General features: G+C 38.9%; 1 protein-coding gene and 1 non-coding gene across 7 annotated transcripts in view; both read right to left on the minus strand.

Annotated features, from left to right (window-relative positions):
• Astn2 (astrotactin 2) overlaps positions 1–24,262 on the minus strand; it is a 975,380-nt gene that overhangs the window by 521,667 nt on the left and 429,451 nt on the right. For 3 of the 6 annotated variants that reach the window (XM_087659925.1, XM_087659923.1, XM_087659927.1), the window contains 3 exons: positions 8,649–8,733; positions 7,461–7,535; positions 6,580–6,705 (listed from right to left, as the gene is read on the minus strand). In XM_087659925.1, the coding sequence (XP_087516051.1) occupies positions 6,580–6,705; positions 7,461–7,535; positions 8,649–8,733 (286 nt within the window). 6 annotated transcript variants of the gene reach the window in all.
• Positions 16,863–16,969, minus strand: Rnu6-1015 (RNA, U6 small nuclear 1015). Its single transcript, XR_015621501.1, has one exon. It is a non-coding gene; the product is annotated as a U6 spliceosomal RNA (small nuclear RNA).

The following is a 24,262-nucleotide window of genomic DNA, read 5'->3' on the forward strand; positions in this document are numbered from 1 at the left end:
GAAACACCGACTATGGCCATGTGATTGGCCCAAAGCATCAAAGCCTACAGATGAGGAGCATGGTTCAAAGGGTCCAGGTTTCCAGGATTCAAATCCTGATTTTGACATTTACTGGCTGTGGCCTTGGGCAAGTGACATGACTTATCTGAGCTACATGGGATGGTGTTAGTACTGCAATGTCAGACATATTGAGCCATGCAGAAATATATATCTCTTTACTATGACAAGGTGTCTCAGGTTATAAGTCTAGACTTTATCACAATGGTATGCATGACAAAGCAAACCAGATTAAAAGCAGAAAGGATGGATGAAAAGAGATAGGACTAATGAATCCTTGTAACATCTGAGAGTGTATTAACCTACTATCCAGGAGGTAGGGCTACTCTAAAGTGGCCAAGCCCTCATATATTTTATTTTCTAGTTGAGCAGGGAAACTCTGTTCTGTTTCATTTCCTAGTACACTTAGATTCAAACTTCACTTAGTAGCTGAATCATCCAAAAATGGGCTCCATTAAACAGGTAGGTTCATCTCCAAAATAATAACAGATTCAGTAGGTGGAATCTGTTTCCTGTGTTTGCTATGGAAAGATCACACAAAGGAGAAGACTTAAATCAATATTGCTAGTCTGAAGTCAAGGTGACACATCTTGTAGAGATGGTGTGTGTGTATATATGTGTGTGTGTGTCTGTCTGTCTGTCTGTCTGCCTGTCTGTCTGCCTGTAGTCTTGATTTTATGTTCTGCTGGCTATTGTTTTTCTTGGCTTATGACTGTAAAACATTAACATTTCACTCTTTCACACTGTTTCTTCTGTTTGTGTCAAATAACCTTTGCTTCTCTCTTATAAGAGCATTTGCTGTAATGTTTCCAGTCATACCCATAAGCCAGGAAATCCAGGATATGTTAAAGAGTCTTAATAACATCTATAAAACCCCTTTCTAAATTAATAAACGCTAACAGTATTTACAAGATTTAAACATTAGTACCTTATACCTTTGAATATCAGTCAATAAGTTGTTGATGAATTGTGAGAATCTGTGTTTCAAACAGGTATCCATGCAATCTTGGACCAGTGAGTGACCAAGTGACATCTTGAATATTTAACGCAGAAATTTGCATATCTTCAAAATCCTCTTTTAACCTCTAGATGTGTCTGATTATATTTAGCCTTGTGCTTTCTTTCTATCTGGAAATTTCCCTCTTTATTGAATATCACAATGTACCTTTTTTGTTTGTTTGTGGCTTTTGCCTCATCTAATACATCAAGACTCTTGCCTTATATTTTGTATCTCTGCTACATAGCCCCCCAAATAATAAGTTCAATAAATTCTCAGGGCTTGGAATTGAAAGAGCAAAAGAACAAGAAGAAATTCTTAATTCTATTCAGAAAGAACTCAATGTGGAAACGATCACCAAGTGTGCAACGTTAGCTTGCATTCTGATGTCCTATTATTCTTTCCACATTGTTCAGGAATTAACAGCACTTCACAATTTCATTTTCATTGATTGAGATCATAGAAAAATCACTGAGGAGCTCCAAATGCTGGGCTTTGTGGATGACTATTATTCTAACTATAATAGCTATTCTCATATTTCTCTTATAAGAAGATCCAGCTGTAGGCAAAGTTGTGAAGAAGGCCTCAGTGTGCAGCAAGAAGTGTTGTTTGCCATGGTTCCCTCTCCACAAGGAACTTTTATTTTCTTTCTCAAGTCAGCCTCTTGTTCCACATTCCTTGCTAAGCCATGAGACTTCTGACAGGAGAGGTAAGCCTTATTCTTGTCTGTAACACTAGGGTGCTTGGCACTGTGCCTGGCACACAAGAGGCACCAGGTACAAGCTGTTTTCATTCTTTTTAAGAGCAGAAAGGAATTCATGTGAAATTTAGCTACCCTACCTTTGTGGCTGGCATCATTAGTGTCTCCAGTTCTGAAATTCTCATTGCCGGTAGCTTCGTGCTGGGGCAGACTAAAGAACAGGAGGCCTCCAGAAAAGAATTTTCTTCATTTGCCCCTTTACCCCTCCAACTTGAAATCTTTCCCTTTCACTTCAAATTCTGCCCAGCCAAGCCTTTTCTACAATTTACACTTAATATCCAATGTTCTTTTTATCTTTTGAAAACAACTTGTTCTCCCCTTTGCACCTCTCAAAAAAGTCTCTAAATACCCATACATGATTTTTTATTTATTCAATAGAGATGCCCACATCCATAAAGCCACAGGCATGACAAACCACAGGAGACTGCACAGACTCATTTAAATTCTTCCCTAAATCTTAAGACACAAAGATTAGTGCAAGCACTCAACACCAAGACACTGCTGTTTTTAAAATGCATCAATTGGATGCACCCTTTTTGCAAGGGAAAGAGAAAAGAATTAAAAAGTAAAAGAGGAAAAAATCCATTATGCTACATTGGAGGCACGATAATTATTGTCTCTAGAGAGCTAATCATTGTCAAGTTCAGCACTTTATTAGACTATTTAATCTTCTCTCTTTATTGTGCAATATAAGAACAAAACAATAAAAACAAACAGAAAACAAAGCAATAGCAAAATTTCTTCTATCCTCGATGTCCTCAAGCATAAACGGTACCACAGAAAATCTAGAATGTGAGAGGACGATGGCATGAAAGTGTACACTGGGCTGGTTCAGCTGGGTTCCTAGATTTGTAACTTTAAACACTGAATTTATGTTTAATCAAAATAAAGGCTTCTTGCAGCAATGTGTACTTTGATGACTATTTAGGGGAAATGCTTATAAAAGCCCAGCAATGAGGAAAATATCAAACTTCATCATTACAAGCCTTCCACCCTGCCCTTAGTCATTAACCTTCCATCACCCAAAGTAATACAAAGGCTTTTACAAATTAGTAAACATAATAGTATAAATTATTCTACAGCATGTATATTTTTTTGTGTGGATTTTGTGCTTCAGTACTATTTTATACACACACACACACACACACACACACAAGTTTCTGTTATATACATACTTAGTTCTGTAATCAATGAGTTAAATATATGTACATTCAACTTGATTGGACACTACCTGACCTATTCCTACAGTGGTCAAGCTAATTTATACTCCTGTGATACGTATATAAAATATTTAGTTCCTTTTTTTTTTTTGCTGACCCTGTATTGATAATTTTACTTACAGTAAATTCAGCTACCACAGTGCATCCCAGCTGCTCTGGATCAGGTTGTGAAAGGTCTCATGCTTTCCCCTTAAATTTGTCACAGCTTTGGTATCCCAGCCCAAACTTACAAAGTCCCTTCAAGTCACTCCAGGAATCTTACTGTAATGTGCACTTCTGCCTCCACTATGCTTCAATTGCCACAGTCGTCATTCTACTCTCTTTGCTGTGATTCCATGTCAGAGATATTGGCTATCTATAATTATGATCTACTATTTATTGATTTCTAACAGATTACCTGACTGGAACTTATTAATTCTTTAAATGCCTGTGATATGCTTGCCTGGGCAATGCTATGTCAGACAAGGTTTATTAATGTAGCTTGGAAACTCCACTAACTTAGTACAAACCACTTCACATATAAGACTATAATCTTTGTGTGCTCTTGCCGATTAAAGGCCAAAACTGGGCTTCATCACTCCCAAAGAAGAACACAATCTAGGCCTTAAGTTCATGTTTTCTCTGCCTGCTTAATCTTTATAAATAAAATGTAAATAACAGCCTAGCTACATGACATGATGATATAAAGATTAAATATGGTTGCATCAATAAATGGTCTAGTACACAGGGTACCATCAGTGGCTATGAGTTATTATTCATATACTTGATGGAGAATGCATGTTCTCTTCATTTAACAGGCAAAGAACTGGACACATAGAAAGTAAGAATTGGCTGCATCATATTGCTTACACACTAAAAATGGGCTGTTCACCCACAGCAACATTTGACATAAATATCTTCATAAAATCACAAGAACAATGTTAACCACCTAGAGCTTTGTGGAAAGTTAACAGAGTGCTTTTCACGGATTGTAAGCTGAGATCATTAGAACTCCTTGAGAGAGGTTCTATTCCATGCACCTTGTTCTACTTTTGCTATATGCAATGCCCGGAGTCTTTAACAAGCTTTCCACAAACGCCATCTACTCTAATTCTACATTTAGACCAATGAGAATGATAGAAATCATGACGAATTTATATGTTCAAAATTATTTTTGTTCTTTTTTTAAATGAATTTTTGCTAGATATATTTCTTTTTTTACATTTCAAATGTTATTCCCTTTCCCGGTTTCCTGTCCATAAGCCCCCCCTTCCCTCCCCTCCCCCATATGGGTGTTCCCCACTTCCACCACTCCTTATACACCCCCACCCTGGCCAACATTCACCGGCACTGGAGGTACAACCTTGGCAGGACCAAGGGCTTCCTCCTCCCCTGGTGCCCCAACAAGGCTATTCTCTGCCACATATGCAGTTGGAGCCCTGGGTCAGTCCATGTATAGTCTTTTGGTAGTGGTTTAGTCCCTGGAAGCTCTGGTTGGTTGGCATTGTTGCTTTTATGGGGTTGCAAACTCCTTCAGCTCTTTCAATCCTTCCTCTAATCCTCAACCCAAAGGAGGTCCCGTTCTCAGTTCAGTGGCTTGCTGCTAGCATTGACCTCTGTACAGGACATGCTCTGGATGTGTCTCTCAGGAGAGATCTATATCCAGTCTCAGGATGCATTTTTAGCTTCAACAATCTTATCCACTTTTGGTGGCTGTATATATATGGGCCACATGTGGGGCAGGCTCTGAATGACCGTTCCTTTAGTCTCTTGTCTGAACTTTGCCTCCATATCCCCTCCTATGGATATTTCTGTTCTCCCTTTTATGAAGGAGTAGAAGCATCCACATTTTGGTCATCCTTCTACTTGAGCTTCCTGTGGTGTACAGATTGAATCTTGGGTAATTTGAGCTTTTAGGCTAATGTCCACTTATCAAAGAGTGCATACCAAGTGTGTTTTTCTGTGATTGGGTTAACTCACTCAGGATGATATTTTCTAGTTCATTCCATTTGCCTATGAATTTCATGAAGTCATTTTTTTTGATAGCCGAGTAGTACTAGATGCTCCAACATACAACAAAGACACATGCTCCACTATGTTCATAGCAGCCTTATTTATAATATTTCTGGCTATTATAAGCTGGAAAAAACCCCAGCTGCCCTTCAACAGAAGAATGGATTAAAAAAATGTGGTACATCTACACAATGTTCTTTAGTTTTTAATAACTCGCTTCTATGTTTTACAAGTGCTATTCATTTATTGCCTTAATAAGCTTTTACATTTCCTTTAAAATTTTTAATTATGTATACATATGTGTTGGCACATGCAAATGAATGTATCTGTTTTTGAAGTCCCTAAAGGATATTGAATTCCTCTGAATTTGTAGTTCCATGTAGTTATCTGTAAATCACATAATGTGGGTGTTTGCAACTGAACTTGTGTTCCCTTAAAGAATTGAAAGTATTTTTAACTGCTGAGCCACCTCTTCAGCCCCAATATTATATTGCTTTTTTAAAAGACCATTGTTCTAAAAAAAATCATAGCCTGGAAAAGCATGTTAGTCTCATCCTTTCATAGAGATATTGAAAGTTGCCTCTCAAAAATTTCTCAGAAGACAACAAAAATATGTTCACTACAGTTCAATTCATAGAACCTCTGTCACTTGTTGAGCAGTAGGATAATGGTCACAGGTAGTCATCAGCGACAGGGTTTAATTTTAGTTAACAAATCAGTAAGCTGTAGGCAACTTGCCTTTATAACTTAGACTAGAGTTCATTTATCATTATGTCGTACTTTCTAGAAGGTTTCCTTTAGTCAAATTGGAAACAGAGAAATAAGTCTACACCAGAAATACCCAGACTTGTAATAGGATCAGATCTAAGACCCTTGACTTAATGAAATCAATAAACATTTAGTAGATGTCCAATATGTACTAGGAACTGGGGATTACAAAGCTATAGAAGCTATTTTCTTTGACCTTGAGATGTGCACCACATAATGGGACAGCAAAATGTATAAGCCACTAATTAGAAGGAAGGAGAGGAAGTCTGCAAGGAAGTTGTTCGCAAGGTAGACAGCATGAAAGGAGAGAGGCAGTCAGTCACATTCATTTCATGAGTGAATATCAAAGGATTGGACAGGTTGGGCATTCGGACCTTTTGGATTTTCCAGAAGGTAATTTTCACAATGGAAAATAGATCACCTTTTTAAACTTCCAAGATTCTCCAAAGTACTGCTAATTAACAATGATTATATGAAAAACTCATCCATGATAAATCGCACAGTGAGTGAGATAATGTATCAGCCATGAATAGTTTTTTCTTCTTTTTTCTTTTCTAAATCAAATCCCAGAAGAAGAGCTGGCAGAATACAAGCCAGTGCTGTACAACAATGGAAGGTGCTTCGAAAATTTAAGAGCAGATGGATTCGACAACATTCTTTTCATCTTCTAGACCTCTATCAACATTACTGAACTCTTTCCTTCACAAGAGTGCTTGTGGTTCTAAAAGAGAAGGACATCCACAGCTACACAGAGTACTACATAGTCTTAAAGATGACTTCCCTACCTGACATCTGCAGGGTCTTCTGTGACGAGTACATCAGTCTTGCAACTTGCCAGGGGGTTGATGGACAGCTCCACCGGTGGAACCACGAAGCTTTTGCTGACCGGAAGCCAGAGGCCTTGGCCCAAGCTGAAAGTAGACCTGCAATGTAAGAGTTTCCATTGGGGAACTCCCCGGGAAGCAAAGAGTAAAAGAAAAGGGGGGCCCTCTTCCCCTCCCTTATAGGGCATTTTCTTATCTTTCCACCCAACTTGAATTCTCTATATTCTCTAAGGCACAGCATTAGCTGGATTTGCTCATATTCAGATGTTTGCTTTTCAAGTTTATTCATCATTCAGCTCTTGCACTACATTGTCCTGCTTGTTATCCTCTCATGAGTAATGAGTGGACACTGAAGACAGGGACTACTGCAGCTTTTCTTGCCTGCAATGCCAATATACAGCAGGAGTTCCATAAAGTGTCAGAAGGAGCAGTCGGGCACAGAGGGTAAGAATGTGGACTCTAAGCCAACATTTCATCCCCTGGTTCTGCTACTTAATGCAGTGTGTGCCTTTATCTGGTTAAATTTAGAAGTTTTCCACAGTTTCATAGAGTTGGCAATTAGAGGTTAATAGGAAGAGTGTTTGGGGTTGTAAAATATTTTTAAGTAGGTAGACGGAATAATCTGTAATGTCTTCTTTAGTTCAAGACTCTAAGTCTAGAAACCAGACAAACAGGAATCAGATTCCCATAGCAACAGGGCCATGGTGCTGCGTCAGTACCAGTGAGAGTTCTTTTATACTCAGCGAGACTCTGGATCAACATTCTAAGACTGCACAAACACACCTTCTGTCTGCCCTTTCTCCTTTCCCCAGTATCATATCCCAGTAAGACTGTCAACTCACCTGAGAATCTTTTCAGGGGCTTGCTCTCCTGTCACCAGATCATAACCCCTCTCCAGTGTTGTGTAAGGCCAAGGTCTGAGGAAATAATGCAGAAAAAGGAAGGCAAGAAGACAAGACATGGCATTAGTCAGAAGTCAGTAGGAGCCAAAGTGTTAAACAGAAGCTACACAGTAATATTTCATGGAAGTAACTGATGGAGGTGACTTTCTACATTTTAAAGGAATGACTTAGACACTTTACAGAGGACTCAACACTTTTATTAAGTTCACTTGTCTTTCTGAGTTCATGTTCAAAAACCCAATTTGTCCTCGGCATACTTATCGATTATTTCCTATTTCGGCGTATGAGTAAAGCATCAGTGCTTCATCTCTAGAAGCTTCATCAGTTATGTGCCACTAGTACTGAAGTGTGATTCAGTAGAAGAAATATGTTTCACTCTTCACTGGGATGTATGCAGAGTGGTGTGTGTGTGTGTGTGTGTGTGTGTGTGTGTGTGTGTGTGTGTGCGCGCGTGCGCACGCATGTGCATGTATGAGTATGTGTATAGTATGTACAGTATGCTTTGATTTATATTTAAAATAATATTTTATTAACTATTGAAGAATCTCATATAATGTATTTTGATAATATTTAACTCATCTAATCTCTACTCTCACCTCCCCACCCACCCAACTTCATGTTCTCTCTCTCCCTCTCTCTCACCCTTTCCCAAGCCATCAAGTTTAATTTGTGTTGATCAAATAGTCTTGGGTATGAGACCTGCCTGACAGAGAGATTGATCTACCAAGAGTCATACCTTTTAAGAAAATTATCAGAAGCTTTCTGCATGCAGGCTAATATCTCCTCAGCTGTGGGTGGGACCTCACGCCCACATTTCCCCATTCCATGCTGTTACTTCATCTTGCTTGACCTTGCTCAGGTCCTTTATGTAGTATCAACATTCCTGTGAGCTCATATGGGTACCTATTCTGTTGTGTCTGAAAGTTACCCTTTGTTTGTAGTAATATACTACCTCTGGCTCTCAGACTCTTTCTAGCCCCTCTTCTAGAGCCTATGGGAAGACGTTTAGAAAAGATGATCTCATTTAGGACTGCACACTATGTATTTTCTTATTCTCTGCAGAATCTAGACCAGGATGTAAATGAATATGTGTTTTACTCCCCTGACCAGAGGTCCTGTATCACTCACCCTTCACTTTGACCCCAGTCACTTCGGATACATAGATGTCTGTGGACTGGGTCAGGGGCGTAACCTTCGTGACAACTGCACTCCCCTGGAAGCAAAAAGAAAAATGATTTGATACATTACCTCTACACATATGCTCTTTCTTTCTTCCCCTTGTGTTCCTGGAAAAGTCATCAACTTACTAGTTTGGGAAAGGACTCATGAAAATATTGTTCAGGATCCACTGAGTATTGTGGTTAATACAGAATTATGCATGTGCTCATTTCTTTGTTCAACTACTCATCTGTTCATCCAATTCATTTTGAACACATTCAACCAAAGCTCTCAGCTCTATACTACAGATACAAGGGAAAAAAGGCATTACTCAGTGACTAATGGGGTTTACAGGTTGATAAGGAAAACAGAAAATAGACAAATAGTGACAAAGGGCCCATCTTCAAAATATATGTATATATTCAATTATATATATTGATATGTATATATAGATATATGTATATAATATGATATTATATATGTATTGTACAAGTATAAGTAGAAAATTAAATGTTTTCCAATGCAATGAGCCTGCTTTTTTCCTTTGTGTCTATGGTGCCAACTCATTCAAGAAACTTTTGCTTTTCTCTTTGGAACATGTATTTCACCTATAGTTTACCTCTTTTGTTTGCTTGTTTGTTTACATTTCCTCACCTCTCCTTTTTCTCTTCTTTTTCTTCTGCTCTAATCTTGTCCTTTATCTCTTGTGTGTTTCCTTCTTTGTATCCACCTACTACCCACTACTGTACTCCTTCGTTTTTTTCCCACACCATGTCTGGGTGAACTTGTCTGAGGACCTCCAAACAGTTAACCCTGTGCAAAGTCCCCCCCCCCCCCGTTGGCTAAGTTCATTTTAGCATGCTTTGTCTATTTCCAATGTTCAGACTTCTACAACAGTTTTCAGAAGGTTCCACTAAATACTTATGACGGCTGCTCAGTGCATTTCTGAAGGTGTGAAGTTTTAAAGTTAAATTCGTTATTTTCCACCAAAGGTATACTTCTAAAATGTTGACAGATGTTATGCCAAAAATATATTCTATAAAAAATTTAGGGGATACAGTACTCTCGATGGAGTGATTCTCCATGGAAATGAGGCACACAATTCTCTCCAAACCTAATTTTGAAAAACTTGCATGGCTTGGGATAGAGCTCCATGGTAAAGCACTTGACTTAGGCTCTATTACCCATACTTACATTGAAAAAGAAGGACAATTTGGTAGTCCAACAGTATGTGGAATCATCATTCTGTGACATTCATCTCCGAAAATTTAGAAACTGCCCAGGCTTAGCCTACTGCCTAGAGAAGAATCAGTCCCCGTACTCAATCATAGTAGTCCAATGAGCAATTAACTATTATCTGTGTTTAACAAATTTCCTGGCTATTGATGTTTGACCATTCCCATCTATTGGTGAATCATAGAGATTCTGTTTGTCTTGATCCAAACTTTTCACAGCATGATGAGGGATACGCAAAATTGAACATGGATGATTTAGGGACATTTCAGTTTTAGCCTTTAATTTTTCTTAGCATTTCATATTTTGGGTGTCCTCGAAAATTAAAAAAAAAGGAAAGGAAGAAGAAAAGAAGGAAGGAAGGGAGAGAGGGAGAGGGGAAGAGAGGGAGGGAGAGAGGGAGGGAAGGAGAGAGGAAGGAAGAGGGAGAGGGAGAGGGAGAGGGAGAGGGAGAGGGAGAGGGAGAGGGAGAGGGAGAGGGACAGAGAACAGGTTGGGAGCAAGTAGACACTGAGAAAACATATTTGAGAGGTGAGGATACTGTTAAGATTCCACAAATCAACTCTGGTACACAGGTAGATGTATTTCAATTGGACTTCAGAAAAACAAGTCTTCTAGTCGTCCTTGTTTCATTGAAGGGGATTTCTAACCTCTAAGTAAATATGCTAACAAGCTCAACCTCTATGAAATATAAATTACGAATTAAGTCTTTAATTATTTTTACGTTTGTTTATTTATAGTGGCAGTCACAGAGAAATTGCAGGAATTAGCCAATTCTTTTGTTCAGCTATGGGATTTTGGATATTGAAATCAGGTCACCATGGTTACAGGTAGCTATCTATACCTACCATACATCCTGTAGATTGGTGTGTGTGTGTGTGTGTGTGTGTGTGTGTGTGTGTTTAAATGTTGTGTAAGCCACATAAACATGATTCTATGTAGTAACAGGCTGGAAACTCTTGCCAGAACTACTTGTTTCAGAACGTTTGTTTATCAACTAAGTTTCCTTTTTTCAACAGGGAATGTTATATATTTGACCTTCCATCAAGCATTCTTAGAGGAACAAGCAAACCTTTAACTCTTTCTATGTATTACAACATGTCTCAATCCTTTTGTGGCCAGCATCTTGCAAGCATTTGAAAAACAGTCTGGATTTCATAAATATTTGTCAGGATGAAAAGGTACTAAGAGCGTAGACTGAGTCAGAGAACGGATCAGGGAAATATTCAAAAGATGGTTGAAAGTCAGAGAAACAGAATAGAGATATCCACCTTTTCCTTTTTTGTGAGCATGTGGCAGATCATTCAGGGGTCTTCTTGCAGGCAGTTATGTTTTCTGTAAGCTTCCCGCAGCCATCAGACTCGGGGTGGTCCACTGAGTGCGTGTGTTGTATGTGTGATCTAATAAACTGGTTCTTGCAGGAGGAAAGGAAAATTGACTCAAAGGGCTGAGAGCCTTGAATTTGGAGAGCAGTTATTTACCAGTGGGGGAGGGTAAGGACTTGCTAATGATGTGTTAAAATGCAACAGACCCTTCATGAAATATTCACCACTTTAAACATGTCTAATATTAAAGATTAAAAGTCCCGGGATTTGTCCTCGAGACTCCCAAAACTGATTTATGATCTGCCAAAAGACACAGACCTCGTGATTCATAGCGAGGTAAAACATAGCGTGATTTTAGCGGAGGTAAAACAGTTACTCTTAGCAAAGGGAAAGGGAGTCGTGCTACAGTGAGCAAGGAGAGAGCTCCTTTGGTTTCTCCTAGCCTCTCAGTGATCCTTTGGTAAAGGGCTTTGCTCATTCACCCTGCCCATGTCTACCGGGGAATCATTGTGACAGTGAGAAGTTTGTTCAGTGAAAGGGCACAGCTATATTTTTCTCTTTCCTCCTGGTGTGCTTACTAAACAACTTTTCCTTGATTCAGATGGATCATTAATTACTGTCACTCACTATACAACAAATATGTATCTCGCAAATGAGAAGCAGCCACCCCAGGGGCTTCCATGGAGCTGCCTAGAGAATAGGAAGTAGGCAGAAGGCAAAGCCCCCAGGGTTGGGAGCAGGCAGACAGACCAGATTTTAATGCTGTCTAGTTGTGTGATTAGGGAAGCAGGGTAGTTAGAATTGGCTTTATCTCTTTGGTCTCGGTTTTTTCTCCTATACACTGATAGTGAGATGACGGCAATGCCACTATCTTACAGAACAGATGAAGGTAGCGAAGAATACAGGCTGTAGCGTAGGCAGACAGGAGTCAATGGTCAACCTATTCCTTTCCTCCACTTCAGCTTTAATTCTAAGATGGCTCCTGGTAATGCCCACATAGTTTCTAAAGACACAAGTATTCTCTTCTTACTTTTTCTTCTATGGACAGTTTTTCCAGGTACAAAGTTGAAGGTTGGATTAAATGTTCATTAACTCTGAACACCAAGATTTAGATATTTGCTTTGCCTCTCCAAATCCCTAACCTCTGCTCTCTGGACAATTTGTTTCAGTCTTGGCTATGATCGCTCTTAGCAGTGGGGTGGGTGTCTCTGGCAACATCTCCATCAGTGCCATGGCTATTGGCTTTATTGACTTCCCTTTTCTATTTTGCTGATCCAGCAAATTCTCTTCTGTTTGCAACTAAAGCATTTCCTTCCTGTCAGAGGAAAAGCCTTTGATAGAAGTTAAGGGTTATTTGCTCCTTCCCTTGGTAGGTACTTTTTCCCACTGTGCCTCTGCATGACAGGCTGTCAAGAGTAGTTCTGCTGGGACACAGGTTAGCATGCTGACTGGGAACACCTGTTTACCTTTGCATCCATCATTAGTGTGAACTCCGCTTAACAGACAAAATTCACCTTCTGTTAGGGCTGCATCTCAACACCTACTATGCCACTACACCCTTGGAAGTATTTAATGACCAAATGCTAAATACAATTCATAGGAGGGAGAGTCAATTTTTTATTTGGTTGTTTTTCACATTAAACTTAATGGTTTTTAGATTTTTTCTGTTTTTTTTTTGTAATTGCAGTTTTAAATAATTGCATAATAAAGTAGACCAATAACTGATGTAGGTCAGGTTAACTGCTGAATAAATAGACAGAGGGAAGAAATGAATGAGAGAATAAATAAAGGAAGGAAGGACTAATGACCATATAAATATAATACTCATGGATTCAAGATGATTTTATTTAGAATAGCAGTGTTAAAAAAACGTTCCACTGCTGGCAGGTATTTGCCAGCAAAGCAGTCATTGTGAACTTGAACTTAGGAAATGTCCAAAATAGAATTCTATTATACGTCAGAGCAGACAAAGCCCTTAAAGACCCTTTAGTTCAGATCTTTCCACCTTCATTTTTCAGAAGAGGAAGCCAAGGTTCAGAAACTAAAGAAGTTTTGCCAAATACCTGGACTAGTCCCTGGGGTAGTCAAGGTTAGGACTAAAGGCTTTTGTCTACCAGAACTACCTGAGCACTTTAGATGGCTTGGCAGTATAATTCTTTAGTGCATATTAAAACCATTTTAAGGAAGTTTTTACCCTTTTTACTCCTCTGACATTTCTGAATTTCCTATAATAAGGATATTACATTTCCAAGCAGGTATTATAAAAAAGGTAAAATGAATTTGAAATATCCTTAAGCACATTAAAAACACACATTTGTGTGTGGTTAATAATGCAGACCTAAAAAATGTTTAATCTCTTCATTAAAGTAGTTCCCATAAGGGAATTCAATTAAGCAAATTTCCATCATGCTAGTTACGAGAACTCAGTATTGCCAGCTGCAGACGAGCTGTGTTGGCTGTGATATATTTACTCTTGCTTCTTACTTCTTATTTACAGAGCTCTCACTTCATGTAACATGCATCCTTTCTTCATAAACTCTTTTTTCTTTTTTCTTTTTTTCTTTTCTTTTCTTCTTTTTTTTTTCCTTTTTTTTTTTTTTTTTTTTTTTTGGAGCTGGGGACTGAACCCAGGGCCTTGCGCTTGCTAGGCAAGCGCTCTACCACTGAGCTAAATCCCCAACCCCTCTTCATAAACTCTTATGCAGAAACAACAGAACCCTACTGTTCAGGAACAACTGGACTTTATTTTTAATCTAAAGCATTTCAAAGTGAACAATGCTCTTCCCTTAATTACATATGGCCAATGGGTTGGTGAAGTGTTCGACCCTGGAAGATTCCTGTCCTTGATTCAAATCCTGCCTGTGCTACTAGAAGTGGTATTAACAGTTTTTCTCTCTCTGGGACCTTTTACTTACGTATAATGTGATTGAGACCAAGCATCAGCTGGGAATTTAAAGAGACAGAAGTTTTAAGTCCTTAGCATAGTCTTTGGCACATTTATTGTTGCTGAAACTATTACATATCCTTGAGTTTCTCTTGCTCCTGAGTGGGAGAGACCCATTCGAAATCTTGTTTTAGTAGAAGAAAAACAGACTGAGCACAAAGTATCGCTTTGAAAAGTTAAAGACACCACAGTTTTGTTTGTTTATTTGTTTTTTGTTTCTTAGCTATAGAGTTTGGCATGTCAAAGAGACAATCTCCATGACCCTCTCCCATCTTTCCAGAAGCCTGGTGCCACTTATCTTCCTTGCCTGCAGCATTCCCTGTAAGGAGGTACACACCGACTTGGGGCACAGTGGAAGGCTGCTGTGTTGCCTTAGGAGGATACTGGAGACGTACAATCTTTTTCATCAGCCTGGCTTTCTGACTGCCATCCTCCCTCCTAGTCATCCTCTCAGGATTCCACTTTCACTTGCTCCCAGCTCAGCCATCACTTATCCTCACAGACCAGGGAAGCTGCTGGCTGTTCACTTTCCTGTTTACTCTTTGTGTCCCTGGTACTTAGAAATGTAACTCCCTGGTGTCTCAGAGTATGGAGTAAGTCATGCTTTCCTGATATGACTGCAGCTATTATCTCTTTGCCCTGAGGCTCTGTGATCTATCCCAGAATCAAGTACAGGATCAAGTGGTAAGGAAGCAATGGCATTACTGAGGGCCAGATTGTTGCATAGAGTAATAGAATGCAAGTGACATATGTCATTGCATGCCCCTTTCTTCTGCAGTGTTCCCTGGACCATCAAGGGAGGGAGTGTAATACAGTGTTCCAATTATGGACAAGCCCTCCACTGACACTTGAGGAATGGGGCTATTTGAGGTATACTTGCAAACCTCTTACTATGGTATGTGAGTATATGTTTATGTGTATGTGCAGGTATATTCACATATAGAACTTATAAGAGGGCATTGAGTGTTCTCTTCTATCACTCTACCTATTCCTATGATGCAAGTTTTTTCTTTATTGGGGGGCTCATGTGTTTCTCACATAAGGTGAAAGCCAGCAAGTCCCAAAAAGTTTCCCATCTCTGCTCTTTTGGAGCTTGTGTTACAGATGTGAATGGGATGTTTGTTGTGTTATATTGGTGCTGGGGTCTGGATGCCAGTCCTCATGATTGTGCAGCAAATGCTCTTATTCACTGAGGCATTTCAACATCCCCTGAAGATGACTTAGTCCCAACCCTTGAGAAAAGCACAGCTTGGCTAGTAGAAGGATGAGATCAAAGGAAGGGAAATCAGAGGTTGAGAGAGTGAGAGGCAAAGGAAACTTAGGTGGGAATGTGATTATTTAAAAGGTATGAGATGATTACAGCTGCTTTCAATATAACCATTGTCATTCAAATGCCATTCAAGGATGACATTTAAAGGTGTTGTTCCCTCTGCAAATCATGTTTTCTCCATCTCCTTCAGTCTTCTCATCTGTAAACTGAGAAGGCAGAACTCACAGATCCAAAACACCCTTCGAAACATGGCCAAATTTTGACTCTCTTACACATAATCTGTTTTTGCTTTTAAATGATATAACAATTATAATTAGAGTTAAGGATAACAATGGCTATAGTGACTTCAGCTGTGAGTCTTTACCAAAAGTCTTGGAATCTCATTTTTTTTAACTATAAGTAACTCATTTCTACAGTTATAGAAAGTAGTATAAAATCAGTTCCATTCAGGATGAGCAACAGAAATAATGCAAGAACTTTGATATATGTTCTCTAATAAAGAATTGGTATTCATATCTGAATACATCTACTATGAGACATTGTGAGAGTCCTGTTATACAAATAAATATGAAGGTGATGTCCCAGATGTACTGGAACAGAAATGATTCCTACTATGGGATTTAAAACAGTCTATCTATCTATCTACAACCTATCTACCATCTATCTATCTGTCAATCTATCTATCTATCTATCTATCTATCTATCTATCTATCTATCTGGTTTTGCTTAACGGCAACATCTGCCCTGTTAGTGGGTCAGTAGGGATGACTGAGGTGTTTAGGAATGTGGGCTGGAGTTGATTCACTGAGAAACATGGCAGGATTAAACAGAGTATTGTTAGGTGCTCTCTATAAACTTTCTATTTAGATGTTGGTCAGGCAAATGGCTCTTCTACCTGAGGCAGGTCTCTTATTTCTTGAGATCTAGTTTCTCTATGAATGCAGAGAGCCACCTTACTGATAGATGATCAGCTTTGAACAGGTGTCTTTAACATATGCTCTTTCTTTACAATGTCAACAATATTTCAGTCTTGTTAATTTCAAAATCACTGATGACTACATTGTAAACTTGCATTTTACATGCTGACCCTCCATTTTCATTTATCTGAGGCCTTCTAGGTCATTTTAATTAGTGCTTAGAGGTTATACTAGCATGGGTTGATCTGGTATGATTGATACTGGTTACGTCCTTCCTTTCTTTTTTTACCTTTGTTTTTTCTTTTTTTAAAACATGTATTCAGGTTCAAATACAATTATTCAAGGAACTTCAAAGTGACTTGACTATAATATTGAGAAGCTTGAAGGCCATGACTAAGGGGCAACTATTACCTCCTACTTACTACAGAGGGCCTTTAAGATCCTTTACCAATCCCCCAGTTGTGTTTTGACTGGCAACTTTCATAATAACTGGTGCAAAATATACTTTGATTTATGAATTTGTGCCATCCTTGCACCTGGGCCATAATAATATTCTCTTTATTGTTCTAATATTAGTATATCTGCTTCTGAAATAAGTGCAGAGATTTATTTCATTTATGTGTACATATGCTTGAAACTGTGTATGTACATTCCACACAAGTATCTGCACATGCCAGAAGAGGCTGTAGAAATTCCTGGAGCTATAGCTAAAGTCATGTATGGGTCTCCTGAACTGGATTCTGGGAACCATATTTAAGTACTCTGTGCATAGTTTCTTGACTGCCGGGCTGTCCCTCCAGCAGCAAATTGGTATACTTCTTGGGAAAATGAGCATGCCAAACCAATTTTATTTATCGGAAGTATCATAGACAACACAATAAATATTTGTTATACTGCTGGGAACATAGGCATCCCTCGTAATAGAAATGACGTCATTATCCCTGCTGATAGCACTGAGAGCAACATAAGAGCTATGGACTAGGAGGGGCTACTGAATTTCCTCCATGATTTGATAGCCTTCCATCTCTACGGCTACAACTCCCCTCTTAAACTTCCTGCTATGCTACATGCCATTTTTTCTCCTCCTCACATAGACTTTGTTTTATACCTGTTCCAAAGTTAAAACTTCTTTATTATGCCTGTGGTTGTGATTCTTTTTACTGGTTACCTGAAGCTAGCATGGATGAGATTAGGATTTAATGATGAATCCATTCATTCTTCTATCTTCAAGTGTGGTGTGAGTTAATAAAGGTTGTGCAAAGAATCACAGAAAGGAGCCTAGAAAACTCTCTCTCTCTCTCTCTCTCTCTCTCTCTCTCTCTCTCTCTCTCTCTCATACAAACACACACACACACACACACATCTTCTAGGAGTATTTCTACAAGAATAAGATCATCATAATGGTGGAGGATGGAAAGACAGTGGAAAGGTAGTAGTAGTGTTAGAATCTCTGCATTCTTGTTTCTAGTTCATGCCTACCCTCGAATGACCCTATGAGATAGCTTCTAATGCTATCTTTTTTAAAAATTTCTTTTTTAATTGGATATTTCATTATTTGCATTTCAAATGTTATTCCCTTTCCTGGTTTCCTGTCCAGAAGCCCCCATCCCCTCCCCCACCTCTTCCTCTATAAGGGTGTTCCCCTCCAAATCCACCCCCCCTTCTGCCCCTCAACATTCCCTTATACTGTGGGTCTAACCTTGGTAGGACCAAGGGCTTTTCCTCCCATTGGTGCCCAACTATCTTAAAGACAACAAAACTGATCTTAGAATGGGTTAAGTAAAGGCTTTGTCAGAAGACAAAATGATGCAAGAATGGGGAAGGCACTATTAGATCACTGAAAGCCTGGCTTCAGAGCCTGTGTTACAGTGCTGGGTTGTCCTGTTTTTCCCTTATAAAAAGCATGGGACTTTCATACCAAGCAAAGCAGAGGAAAGTCATGTAACAGAATAAACACTGTTAGTCACATTGTTTTCATGGGTCAGTGGCATACAGTCATGCTAGACTTAATTGATGCTGAGGAATCTTTGATTATTTTGGGAAATATAGGAAGCCAGAACTTTGAAATCTGTATATTCAAAAGCAGTCACATTCACATGCTCAGTGTAGGAGCAGCGAGCAGAGGTAAGGTAAGTTTAAAGAAGCCAGGCACAGGAGAGTAGGGTTTGAACTCAACAGCTTTTTGATTTTGTAAAATCACTTGCCCTGATCCAGATTCAGAGCCATAGTTTCCAAGTTAATCATCCCCACTATATTCATTCATCAAGGTGAAGAATGTTTATTCAATGCACTTCAAATATTGCCTGGACTATCCATGATTTTTGTGAGAGACATTGAGTATACAAACGTCCTTTCATGATCATGGCTTTTAGTCTTTTGATAATAACTTAAAAGAAAAGGTTATAAGATTCCTTTCCAATATCCAAATCATTTTATTGTTATCTTTCAGATATATCTTATGAGCAAGAGTTAATTCTGTTATGATTTTCAGAAGACAGAGGAAATGGAAATCCTTAGGTATTTAACTTGGCCTCAGTTTCCACAGTGAGAATTAACATAGTTAGGACTTCAATTCACATGATTATGGAACAAGAACACCACATCATGATATAAAAGATGAAAAAGATTAACACATGTAAATGATCATGAAAATCCAACATGGTCATCCACTGCACATTTACCGGATCCCAAAGGCTTCGATTGAAGCAATATAGACATCAGTGATATAGGACCCCTGCGCTATTTTCCTGTACACTGCTTGGTGGTCTCCTTCAAGTTATTTCATTCCTCTGAGATTCATTATTTTCCTCTAATAGATGTGAAACAAAAACTCTTTCCTTTCCAATTCATGAGGATACTGTAAGGATAAAATACATACTTAAGCTAGTCAGAACACAGTATGATTAATAATGCAGTTGTTACATGCATGAACAAAAAAACAAAAGAACAAAGTGAAATACACAAAATATATGGAGTTAAGGGTAATCCCTCATTTTGCAAGAAGGTTTGTTCACTTCAAACAGAAGAAAGAGACCTAGGGAGTGAAAGAGACACAGGGACTTACAGATTTATTGATGTATTTTTCCCCAAAGTATCAGCAATCTTAGGAACTGTAGAATCAAATAACATGTATACAGTCAAAGCAAAAAGACTAATTTTTTAGTATAGAATATACCTTATTCAGGTCATGGGGAGGGGAGTTAAGGGAGTAGAGACAGGGAAAGGCAGAGAGAGAGAGAGAGAGAGAGAGAGAGAGAGAGAGAGAGAGAGAGAGAGACAGAGAGAGACAGAGAGAGAGAGACAGAGACAGAGAGAGAGACAGAGAGAGACAGAGAGAGAGACAGAGAGAGAGAGAGAGACAGAGAGAGAGAGAGAGAGAGAGAGAATGAGAGAGAGGGGGGTAGAGTCTGGCCATGAGCATGTGGAGGGGTGGGAAGGGAATGAGGAAAGAGAGGGTAAGGAGCAAGAGGAGAGAGCAAGAGCAGGAGAGCTACTATTGAGTTTTAATAGAATATTTTCTGCAAATCACCATTCCTACATGTCAAGCCCATGTCATTGATGTAACAAGACATGACAGTTGAGAAGCTGGGATCCAAGGGATTCTAAGGAACACACAAGCTTAACATTTAGCTCACCATCACATGAGGTAAATGGAGGAGCTACAGGAAGCTCTGCCGTGTCTCTACTGCCGGAGAACCTCAAAGTAACCTCCATTTCCACTGTAGGCAGATGGCAAGCACATTGTTGACTTTCCAAAGAACCCAGAGCCCTGGCTCGCACAGTCCTCGGCATCTGGAATACTGTATCATTTGACATAATATATGCACTCTGTTGAACCCACTTAATTCTTACATTGCTAATTTCAATTTAGGCTTTATTGGTATTGGGCCTAATGTTCTCTCTTACTTTCTTGTCAAAATTTTATCTCTCATCTTATTTACACCAGTGTTTCATCTCAGACTCCCCTCTGGTATGTATGTATGTATGTATGTATCTCTCTCTCTCTCTCTCTCTCTCTCTCTCTCTCTCTCTCTCTCCTTTTTATGTATTGTCTTTCTTTCTCTTTGGCTGTTTTTAATAGCACACTTGTATGAGATAAACTTGAGATATGAATCAGAGAATTAAACACTTAGAATAATGACCAAATTTTCCTTATCCACAAATAAATTTCAAAAGTCATCTACTTCAGGTGATGGTGCAAAGATTCAATAAGATACTGCACATTGAGCTACCTACAACTAGATATATAGCCACATCATATTAATTCCATATTTTCTTTCTGTGAATCCCAAATTTTCTTCCCTCCCTCACTCTCTCCTTCCCTTCATCCCTCCCTCCCTGTCCTGCACACTTCACCTCCTCTTGCTATTTACCTATTCCTCTCTCTTTACATCCCCCATCTCCCTTAAGCCATGCACATGATAGTCTCTAGCCCATTCCTTTCCTTTAGTGATCTAATTGTGAAGGGTGGCAGCATTCATTACTAGAGCACATATTCCTTCACAAAATGCTTTATGGTATAATTTCTTGTCTATGATGGACAACCATGGTTCAGTAAAATGAAGCAACATGTGTCGATTTACCCCATACTGGACTTTACTAGAATCTGGCTCTCCTATTCTATCCATTTATTGTCAATGAGAGATTGTCATAGGCTGTTCTACTGCACAGAGCAAAGATATCTGGGCTCTCTAACTTGTCTGGGGTACATACTAGTGATTGCTATGTCCTGAACAAAACTCACAGTGAGGTCATCAAAGTTCACACCTTGTCCCCTGTTGTCCAATATAAATTGAAACCCATTTAGGGAAGTTCTTTAAAGAGGCCATTCAACAGCATAACTAATAGGCTGCCACATGCATACATGCGTGCGCGTGCGTGCACACATGCACACACACAGACACACACACACACACGCACACACACACACAACCCTTAATCATTCTATACAAAAGCAGCCTACAGTCAACAGAAAGGGGAGAGGATGATGTGGAGCAATGGGCAGGCTCCCCACAGATAGAATCAAATCCTCAGAAAAGTCTCATGCTATTGCTAAGTGCTGAGGTTTAAGCAGCTTCCAGGGGTTCCCTTATGCTCAGAAATCTGTTATTGTTTCTTTCACTCCATCATGATTAAGTCCTTTGTGGGTTCATCATTGCCAACTCTGGGGAGTCTGTTTTGCCCCTAATTTAATAACTTCTACTTTCTTAATGTGTGTATTTGTCATAGAATGCACCAAGTACTTTCCACTGATTACAATCATCAGAATAATATGGCAAAGGTGAACATTTTTCCTTATTAAAAAGAATAGTCAATTGAGTCCTGGGGAAATCAATTTGCTTGAAAATGTATCTACTAACAGTCAAGGGCTGAGCCAAGTTTTGATCAAGTTCTGCCTGATTTTAATGCACACTCTTCCTATCTTGCCCCTACTGCCTTCCAAAACCAAAACTGTCCACCATTCTCTCAGCCAGATTATCAGTAGTGTCTCTTATGGCCTATGCTTGGTGATTGATAACTTTGGACTCAAGGTTTAAGAAATAATGGCATTCATGAATCTTGGAGGAGATAGTGTGCCTTAAATCCCCTGCATTGAAGTGCTTATCAAGAATGAATGTTGTTGAACACATCCTTGCAAGACTCATCCTCTAAAACATTGACAGAAGCAAGTACTACCTTCCTGAGTTAGAAAAGCAAGATATGCAAACTGGTTGAATTGATACCAGAACTTTATTGTCTTCTATGATTAACAGCTCATAGTGAGTCTATAGTTGGCATAGATTTTCACTGACTAGCCTGTGGCTTCTGAGAGCAGCTTTATTCACCCATTCAAAAATTTGTTCATCCAGTTCTGCCCCCAATGGGTATACTATGTATGAAGTTTCCTTACAGATTGTAGCTGTGGTTATTTATTTGGTGTTGGTTGACCTTACTCACAGGCTTTCATCATTTCCATTTATTTGCCCAAGACCACATATCTGTTCACATGCTATAGAGAAATTCAGTTAAGCCAGAAGCTTTCTCCCCATTGAATACATTTCAGCATATCTAACATTGCTATACAGGCTGGTAGGGGAGCATTTCCTTCAACAGTCATATTCTGCCATAGATCCAATATGCTACTCTATTGACCTGATAGGCGAGATGTGCCCATTGTTGAAATAATTGTAATGGCCACCTGTTGTAATAGCTGTAATAGTTACCTGTCTAGCTTTAAGAAGAGACCAATGATTGTGTAATTGCAAGACCTCATTTTATGCCCTTCCCAACAGTCCTTATTTTTTTCACTCTGCTTCCAACCTTATCTAACCATGGCCAGCACAACTCTCGTCAACCCTTACTTTTTTTTCTTACAGTTATTTTAGTATTTCTCTTTTCATCTTGTCATAGGTCTTTGGTGTCATCTTCTCCTTGGTTTTATCTTCAAACACAGCTTGAAATCTGGGACTACAGCTTTTGCACATATTAGAGTCATAGCAAACAGATTCCCCAATTTTGATGTCAAACCATGAAACCACTTTTGTAGAACCTTCATGGTGCTCCTTCGCTACTTTAGCTTGTTACTTCCATTCCTGAGCAGACTGACTGACTTATTTTTGGTGCTCACTAAACAAAAGAAGCAGTGAAGGAAATGTAGTGTTTGGATTCTGACCACTTCTTTCCTCAATGCTCTTAATACCTAATGGAAGCCACTTTCATCTGTAGCCTGTATCCTCATACTGGGCTTCCCACTGGTCTTTCTACTTCTGCCTCGATTCCTTGAAGCTTTTTCTCTATAGTTGGTAGTTTAATAACCATTTGAAAATATAAACTAGGCAATGTTTTTTCCTCTGCTCAGCATGCTCCCGTGATTCAAGACAGCATTCAGGGTGAAAGCAAGCAAGCTGATGATGCTAAAACTCTTCCTTATGCCTTCATCCTGTCTTCTAACACTTCTTAGTTTCCAGTGCAGAAGAGTAGACTTTTGACTATTTTCCTAGTAAATGTGAAACTCAGTCTCTGCTTGAAACTTTTACACTTGCACATATGTCCACATGAATGATGGTTTCCCTGGATATTTGCAAAGCAATTTTGACTCCCTCAACTATTCCAAATGATACCCACCATAAAAATATGCAACCCCCTTCCATCTTCACAGACACACACACACACACACACACACACACAGAGAGAGAGAGATCTTTCATCATTCCCACCTCCTTCTAGCATTTGATGCACTTTATTATTTGTTTATTTATATGATATGTATATAATATAAAAAATAAACATATATTTTGTCTCATGTCTGCCTCCTTGCACCATAAATTGTGAGCTCTGTGATGCCAGGAATTTTATATTTTGTTTATTTTATCCATGCTTCTATCCTGTTTCCACTAAGGTTCTTTATAAATATCCATTGACTGTTAAATAAACAAATACATGACTGAATAAATAATACCCGATGAGTGATTCACTTTTGCTGTCAAAACACTGAACCAATTCCTTAGAGAGATATGTCATCCTTTTTATCCTCTAGAAATGGGAATATTGAAACTGACTTAGGGTATGCAAGCTATAGGATTGTGATTCTTTATTTTCCCAGTTCAAGTGAGAATTATTCAGCACGGTCATATTTCAATAAAACTTTATTTGTACTAAATATCAGTTAGCCAATGGGATACAGTTTGCAGATTCTGCAATGGTCTATTTCATGTTTTCAACCGGTTTCATGATGAGTTCCATTAAACAATACAGTGCCTCTCATAGAATTGTCACTAAAAAGAAAGTATTTTCAATGAAAGGAAATGTAGAACAAAGGATAAAATAAATCCATTCTTTCACAGCATTAAGTGAACTGGCTGCAGCAATCCCATGCTGTATATCTGAGTTCTACAGCATGGCAGTCACTGGCTACA

This window comes from Rattus norvegicus, chromosome 5 (assembly GCF_021556685.1).
Source record: "Rattus norvegicus strain SHRSP/BbbUtx chromosome 5, alternate assembly SHRSP_T2T, whole genome shotgun sequence".
Taxonomy (NCBI): Eukaryota; Metazoa; Chordata; class Mammalia; order Rodentia; family Muridae; genus Rattus; species Rattus norvegicus.